At 39.8% G+C, this 8,583-nt stretch overlaps 1 protein-coding gene across 2 annotated transcripts in view; it reads right to left on the bottom strand.

The window, feature by feature from the left end:
- LOC116696903 (C-terminal-binding protein 1) overlaps positions 1-8,583 on the bottom strand; it is a 27,494-nt gene that overhangs the window by 3,217 nt on the left and 15,694 nt on the right. For both annotated transcript variants that reach the window (XM_032528156.1, XM_032528157.1), the window contains exons 4-7: positions 7,880-7,983; positions 7,370-7,472; positions 4,748-4,872; positions 28-117 (exon numbers count right to left, since the gene is read on the bottom strand). In XM_032528156.1, the coding sequence (XP_032384047.1) occupies positions 28-117; positions 4,748-4,872; positions 7,370-7,472; positions 7,880-7,983 (422 nt within the window). The remainder of the gene's footprint in view (positions 1-27; positions 118-4,747; positions 4,873-7,369; positions 7,473-7,879; positions 7,984-8,583) is intronic.

Genomic DNA, 8,583 nt, shown 5'->3' with positions numbered 1-8,583 from the left:
GGGGCTGCGTGCGCTGTGTTGCTCCACCTGTTTGATGGTAAAGTCGTTAATAAGATGGTGGTTGTGTTCGTTGAGGCTGCAGTGCAGAGAGACACAGTCAGAGTGGAAGAGCAGGTCCTAAAGAGAAATACAGGAAAAGATAAATCCCAATCTTCTATGTACACTTTATATGGTTTCTCACTACGGCAGGAGCTTCAGAGAGAGAACCAAATCATGTTTTAGATCTTCCGTAAACCAATTCTGTTTTGCATTTTTGTAAGTCAATAACCGGACTCTATAGCTTCATAACAAATACAAGTGTTAACATATATTATATATTTTTTTTTTCATTACTGATATTGTCACAATTACTGTAAATGTGCACAAGAGGGCGTCATTCCTTGGCTACATACAGAAGGCACAGCAGCATAACAGTAAATGGACATGTCTAGGTCTAGGTGGAGAAAGCAGTGTTTTGTCTGCAAAGAGAAAATGTGCCAATAGATTTTTTCTCCCAGTAAAAAGAATATTTAGTCTACAGAGGTTTAAGTTCCATAGGCTGATGTAAATGATACGTCAGTCGGTGGCAGTCGAATCTCGCTGTCATACTGGTGTTATGTGCAGAGCAACTTAAGCTGCAGTAGGGAGTTCTGAGAAAACGTGGACTTACCTAAAAATTTGAACAAGCCCACCTTACAGGTCCCTCCCCTTGCTCTCTGCTGCGCTACACTCCTCCCCACAGCGGCCCTGCCGTGAACGCGCAGGCTGTAAGCAGTTACCACCGATGCTTTCCACATCCTCTTGGACATACAGGGGATTTCCTCTGAGGAGATAGCTTTATGAAAAAATGTTTACATAGCTATTTATTTCAATAAAAGGTTTAAAGATTTTTTTTATGTAATCGCGCTCATTTGTGAGAACAAAAGTACACTTTACACAGTACATCACTAAATTACCTTTGGTCTAAACTTTCAGTAGGAATGATAATCAGTGAGGAAGCCAATAAACCAAGGAATAAAACAATCTTAGAAATATGTCTTAAGTTTTATTTTGCATATGGGTAAATAATCAGCTTTTTTGCAAAGACTCCACAAATACCTGACAGATTGTGATGGACTAACTGTACCGTGTGTTCTGCCTCTGTGTCTGGGCCATGTCTGACCTGTTGAAGGAGCATAAAGAATTTGATTTACAAATCAATCCTGAGGGGAGAAACGTGTTTAAAAAATAATCAAAAGTAGAAGTCTGCCTTGCCACGATGATGGGGACAGCGCACAATTAAAGTAGTTTAACCAGAGCTACATTTTTGTGATCGACAAAAAACATTTGGCTCACTAAATGTAGGCATCGAAACATATTACTTATACTGAGGGTGAAGGAGTTAGCAAGTAAAGTTAATCTTCACCTGCTACAACATTCCTGCCGTGCTACAAGCTAACAAGCTAAATGTTAGACTTAGCAACAAGCTACGGAGTAAACTGAGATTTGCGCTATCACCAGTGTACTGAAAGTGTGCTGTAACCATCGATATCTAGTTTGTGTAGTTCTTAAAAAATGAAAACAATCACAGGGACACTTACATGTCACAGAAAATTGGCTAACGCTGCTCTGAATCCGTGTTGACTCCCTTTCAGGGCGTAGCTCCCTCCACCTCTAAAAGCCGCTTCGATGTTGACCCTCGTTTTATTTCGGGCCTCGGTTTAATTCTTTCTTTTAGCTCGCTCTTCGTCATCGGTCTTCTTCTGTTTGCCCGTCTTTGTTTTCGTGACAGTGTGCACTCGAGAAATTGGCAGTTTTCCTGAAAAGTTGTTTTTCTCCGCGATTAGCACAGCTGCAGTGCACTGGCAATCTTGAGCTTGAACGATGGTACGCGCTGTGCGGGGGAGGGGTATGAGCAGCGCGTACACGAGAGTGATTGACACTGCTAAGACAGTCCTCCTGGCTCTGATTGGCTGTTTCTGACCGGAGCGGTGATTTCTGCAAGTGGCAGTAGGAGCACAGAGGAGCCACAGGAGCTTGATATTTTTCACAGATTATCTGTCTCAATTTCTACTTGTCAGGACATAGTGACAGTTTTAACAAATATGTAAAAAATACATTTTTACAAAAGTTACCTACTGAAGCTTTAATAGGAATTGAAACCAGTATAATGATATTTCATTTCTATGACACCTTTTATAAAACAAAGTTACAAAGTGCTTTACAATCAAAGTAAATACAATTCAAAACACAACAAGATAACGTAACTACAACAATACCATCAGTTAAGACAAAACCATGGCATACAATTTAATTCAGGGGGCCTTCACACCTGCCTTATTTGAACCGCACTAAAGTTTGTTTCCCTTAGTGCGGTTTGATTTCACCATTTCTAATTAAAATTTAAAAAAAAAAAAAAAAAAATACGCCCTTTTATGGCCCCAGCCCTACATATCTGTAAGTGCTGTGGCAGTAAAAATCATAGAAATGGTACCTCTACAAGCCAGACTTAAAGCTGTACAGGTATGGATGCTTCTTCTGAGTTTATTTCTAAGTTAGGGTCTAATTTCTATTCTGTGTTCATGAAAATCACACCAAGTGCTGTGTATGTTGTGTGGTGTGGTGTGTGTGTGTGTGTGTGTGTGTGTGTGTGCGTGTGTCCGATATTAGGCATTTCCTACGGTATGGTTCGGCATTTAAATGGCTAATAAGTGTATATACCATATATATATATTATAATATAATATATTTTTACACTACCGGTCAAAAGTTTGGGGTCACTTAGAAATTTCCATTGCACTCCATTGTAGACAGAATACCGCTGAGGTCAGTTGCATTGTTTTTTTTTAACCCGGTCAGCAGTTTTCAAATTACATTATGTGCTTACATAATTCAAAAGGATTATCCGTGTTTTCCTCAGTTAGTTTTTTAAAATGATATCAGATTAGTAAACAGAATGTGCCTCTGAACATTGGATCAATGGTTGCTGATAATGGGCAATGTAGATATTGCATTAAAGATCAGCCCCCCCACTCGATCAGCTGGTATTATGTCTATAATGGAGTGGCTGAAATTTGTAAGTATATACAGTGGTGTGAAAAGTGTTTGCCCCCTTCCTCATTTCCTGTTCCTTTGCATGTTTGTCACACTTAAGTTTTTTCGGAAACAAACCAATTTAAACAATAGTCAAGGACAACACAAGTAAACACAAAATGCAATTTGTAAATGAGGTGTTTATTATTAAGTGAAAAAAAATCCAAACCATCATGGCCCTGTGTGAAATGATGCCCCCTAAACCAATAACTGGTGGGCCACCCTTAGCGCAACAACTGCAACCAAGCGTTTGCGATAACTGCAATGAGGCTTTTACAGCATCCTGGAGGAATTTTGGCCCACTCATCTTTGCAGAATTGTCCTAATTCAGTTACATTAGAGGGTTTTCGAGCATGAACGGCCTTTTAAGGTCATACCACAACATCTCAATAGGATTCAGGTCAGGACTTTGGCTAGGCCACTCCAAAGTCTTCATTTTGTTTTTCTTCAGCCATTCGGTGGTGGACTTGCTGGTGTGTTTAGGATCATTGTCCTGCTGCAGAACCACAGTTCGTTTCAGCTTGAGTACACACGATGGTCGGACATTCTCCTTCAGGATCTCTTGTAGACAGCAGAATTCATAGTTCCTTTTATCACGGCAAGTCTTCCAGGTCCTGAAGCAGCAAAACAGCCCCAGACCATCACACTACACACCATATTTACTTGTTGTATAATGTTCTTTTATGAAATACAGTGTTCCTTCTACGCCAGATATCTTGGACACACACCTTCCAAGAGTTCCTTTTGTCTCATCGGTCCACAGAATGTTCCCAAAAGTCTTGGGGATCATCAAGATGTGTTGTGGAGAAATTGAGACGAGCTTTGATGTTCTTTTTGCTCAGCAGTTGTTTCTCCTTGAACCTGCCATGCAGGCCATTTTTGCCCAGTCTTTTCCTGATGGTGGAGGCATGAACGCTGACCTTAACTGAGGCAAGTGAGGGCCTGCAGTTCTTGGACATTGTTGTGGGGTCTTTTGTGACCTCTGGTGAGTCGTTGCTGCGCTCTTGGGGTAATTTTGGGCGGCCGGCCACTCCTGGAAGGTTCACCACTGTTCCATGTCTTCGCCATTTGTTAAATGGCTCTCACTGTGTTTGCTGGATTCCCAAAGCTTTGGAAATGGCTTTATAACCCTTTCCAACTGATAGATCTCAATTACTTTCTTTCTCAATTGTTCCTGATTTCTTTGGGTCTCGGCATGATGTGTACTTTAGGATCTTCTGGTGACTACTGTGCAAGCACTTCTATTTAAGTGATGCCTTGATTGTGAACAGGGTGTGGCAATAATCAGGCCTGGGTGTGGCTAGAGAAATTGAACTCAGTGTGGACAACCACAGTTATAGTATGTTTTAACAAGGGGGGCAATCACTTTTTCACACAGGGCCATGATGGTTTGGATTTTTTTTCACCTTTAATAATAAACACCTTCATTTACAAATTGCATTTTGTGTTTCCTTGTGTTGTCCTTGACTATTGCTTAAATTGGTTTGATGTTCCGAAACACTTAAATGTGACAAACATGCAAAGGAACAGGAAATGAGGAAGGGGGCAAACACTTTTTCACACCACTGTATGTATATATATATATATATATATATATATATATATATATATATATATATATATATATATATATATATATATATTCATTCATCACAATCATTTAGAATGATGCGTGCGTGCGTGAGTGCGTGCGCACCTGTAGTGTGGTGACCCTTTGTAGTCCCAAGGATCTTTCTACACCATCAGCCAAATAAGGGTCATAGAAGATCACATTGAAGCCAAAGGCCTTGGCTCGCAGGGCTACAGCCTGGCCTACTCGACCTAGAAATTAATGAATACACACAGTCATGAAGGAGCACAGACATTAATACACACACACACAGGAGCCTTTAGACAAATTGCACACACATAAATACACATTCAAATAGAACTAAAAACACAAATTTTTGCATCTGATATTTTTGGTTTGCCTTGTACAAAATGACAAATTTCTGGCTACAATACGTGTGCTCATTATTATTGAAAAAGCTTCCAGACTGTACAGGGAAGAGATTTGCATTTAGCTTCTAGTTAATCCGCTTATACGTTATTGGCATTAACTTCTTAGGAAGCCAATTTAGCTGAGCTAAGTACAAAAATGAAAATGGAAAGGAGAGAAAAATCCTTTGATTAAAAACTTCAGTCTGACCATCCTCTATCAGACAGAATTAACAAAATAGACGTGCGACCAGCAAGGCTCTACGGATGGTGTATTGTTTGGTCAGTTCACCACTTAATTCCAGCCTGAAATATCTGATCAACTATATGCCACCCAACATAGCACGTTTCAGCAACAGGGCAATTCAAAGTGCTTTACATAAAACATTCAAGAGCAGTTAAAAACAATTAAAAATATAAAACCCAATAAAATACAAGAGTAAAAGTCACAGTGTAGTATAGGAGATCAACAATTATCCAAAGACAGGCAGCATCATAAAGTAAGGTCTTCAGCCTTGATGTAAAAGAACTGAGAGTTGCAGTGGACCTGCAGTTTTCTGGGAGTTTTTTCCAGATACAGTTGTGGTCAAAAGTGTACATACACTTTAGAGACTCACAACGTGTTTAGGCTGTCTTGAGTCTTCAATAAGTTCTACAACTCTTATTTTTCTGTGATAGAGTGATCGGAACCATACATGTTTGTCACAAAAAACGTCATAAATTTGTGGTTCTTTCATAAATTTATTTGGGTCTGCTGAAAATGTCACCAAATCTGCTGGTCAAAAATTACATACGCAACATTATATTTGGTTACATGTCCCTTGGCCATTTTCACCGGCAACTAGGCGCTTTTGGTAGCCATCCCAAGGTCCTGGCAACTTCAGGTCGAATGTTTGACACTCTCTTTACAGAATTGGTGCAGTTCAGCTAAATGTGATGTTTTTCTTGCATGAACCTGTTTCTTTAAGCACTGTCCACATGTCTCAATGGGGTTTAAGTCAGGACTTTGGAAGGCCATTCTAAAACCTTAATTCTAGCCTGGTTTAGGCCATTCCTTTACCACTTTTGATGTGTGTTTTGGGTCATTGTCTTGTTGGAACACCCACGGCGCCCAAGACCCAACCTTCGGGCTGATGTTTTAAGTTTTCCTGCGAATTTGGAGGTAACCTCCTTCTTCATTATCCCATTTACTTTCTGCAAAGAACCTTCCACTGGCAGCAAAACATCCCCAGAGCGTAATACTACCACCACACATGCTTGACAGTAGCATGGTGTTTCCGGGATTAAAGGCCTCACCTTTTCCCTCCAAACATATTGCTGGGCTGTGGCCAAACAGCTCAATTTTTTTGTTCTTCTGACCAGAGACTTTCCTCCAGTAGTTCTATTTTTCCATGTGATCAGCGCAAACTTCGAGCCAGTCTTAAGGTGCCTTTTCTGGAGCAAGGGCTTCTTTCTTGCACGGCAGCCTCTCAGTCCATGGCGATGTAAAACACGCTTGCTGTGGAGACTGACACCTGTGTTCCATCAGCTTCCAAATCCTTGCAGACCTGCTTCTGTGTGATTCTTGGTTGACTCTTGACCATCCAGACCAATCTCCTCTCGCAGCATGTGATAGCTTTGCGTTTTTCTTCCTGATCGTGGCAGTGACACAACGTGTCCATGCACTTTATACTTGCGTATAGTTCTGCACAGTTGCTCTTGGACCTGTAGCTGCTTTGAAATGGCTCCAGTGACTTCCTCTGACTTGTTCAGTCAATAATCGTTTTTTTCAGATCCACACTGAGTTCCTTTGACTTTTCCCATTGTAGCTTTTGTAGCTGAGTCTAATCACTCTGGGTCAAATGGCCCTATTTAAAGGGGCTCTGAAGAAGTCAACAGCTGTAGTCAATCAGAATCACTTAGAAGAGTGAAGAGGCCATGACATGAAGCTAATTTGATTGACACATCTCACCATCCACCAAAATTGACATATTTTGTTGCTGTATTGTATATTTTTGACCCAGCAGATTTGGTGACATTTCAGCAGACCCATAATAAATTTATGAAAGAACCAAACTTTATGACTGTTTTTTGTGACAAACGTATGTGTTTTTCCGATCACTCTATCACAGAAAAATAAGATTTGTAGAACTTATTGAAGACTCAAGAAGCCATAAAACATTGTGATTTTCTACAAGTGTATGTACACTTTTGACCACAACTGTATGTGGAGCATAAAAACTGAATGCTGCTGTGAAAGCAAAATTGTCCCAGACAACTTGAGAGGTCTGGGTGATTTATAATGTAGCAGCATATCATAAATGTATTTTGGGCATAAAGTCATATGTGTGTTGTGACTTACCGAGCCCTATAAGTCCCAGTGTCTCTCCTCTGATCCTCGCGGCTCCTGACGCCACCTCTCGGATCTGCTCCACGCTTTGAACCCGCGTTCCCTCCCTGAGAGCCTGGCATGAAGAACAAATCAATATTACATGCAAATATCACACAGACAGCAGAAACATGACAATTTAGACACAATCCAGTCTGGACTTAATGACCAAAGTCTAAATCCCTTTGGATATTGTGAACATGGTTATAAAGAATAAGTCTAAATAAGTATTACTTATGACTGATTTGAGGAACAAATCATTTTACTGTACCTCTTGTTACATCAACGTCTTTCAAATACAGCAACATTCTAAAGAAAATGAAACGTTTCAATTTTGCTGATTTGTCATTAGATAATTATTAGTAATTGTCGAAGCTAAAATTGTAATAGCTGAATGTACACCTCTAGCTAACACATTTAGAGTTAGATCATTTAAATCCAAATTAATTTCAGTCCATTTATCAGCCACACACGGACACATACCTGGTGCAGCCAGGTGATGCGTCGGTACAAGGTGAGGATGTGACACAGTGTGGAGTCCGCCGTCTCCTCCACCGAGGCTGCTGGCATATTGCACACAGCTATGCCTGTTGGACCGGAAAGCAGATAAGAATTAGTACGGTAATAGCTTTTTTGGTCCATTTGATGAAGTTTGGGAAAAGCTATGTTGGTGGAGAAGTGCAGACTTAAGATGTTGTGTCAGCAACTTTTTCTACAAAAACTACTTGCAACTTTCAAATTGCAGAGCCTTTTGGTGGAGGGTGATAGGGGATGTTCTGGCTGTTTGCAGGACAGGCATGAGTTTTAATAAAAGGCTTTACTGACTACTTTTTTTAAATACAAATATTACTGACTTGTTGCAAACGAACAGAAAAACATTTGGGAGATTTGGTGAATTAGCTGTTGAGAGTTGGTGGAATGTAACTGAATACATTTACTCAAGCACTGTACTTACGTACAATTTTGAGGTAGTTGTACTATACCTGAGTATTTCCATTTTATGCTACTCCATACTTGTACTTTATATGTCATCTTAAGTTTCTAATTACTTTGCAGATTATTAATACAAAGTATAAATCAACTAATACATGATTTACTTTATGTATTAGTATTTATTTATGTAACAGAACATGCCTTTTACATGAACTATGTTAGTAAACAAACATTCTGGTTTGAGCTATATATAT

The sequence above is a fragment of the Etheostoma spectabile genome, chromosome 10 (genome assembly GCF_008692095.1).
Source record: "Etheostoma spectabile isolate EspeVRDwgs_2016 chromosome 10, UIUC_Espe_1.0, whole genome shotgun sequence".
In the NCBI taxonomy this organism is placed as follows: Eukaryota; Metazoa; Chordata; class Actinopteri; order Perciformes; family Percidae; genus Etheostoma; species Etheostoma spectabile.
This window is presented reverse-complemented; position numbering and strand designations above follow the sequence as displayed.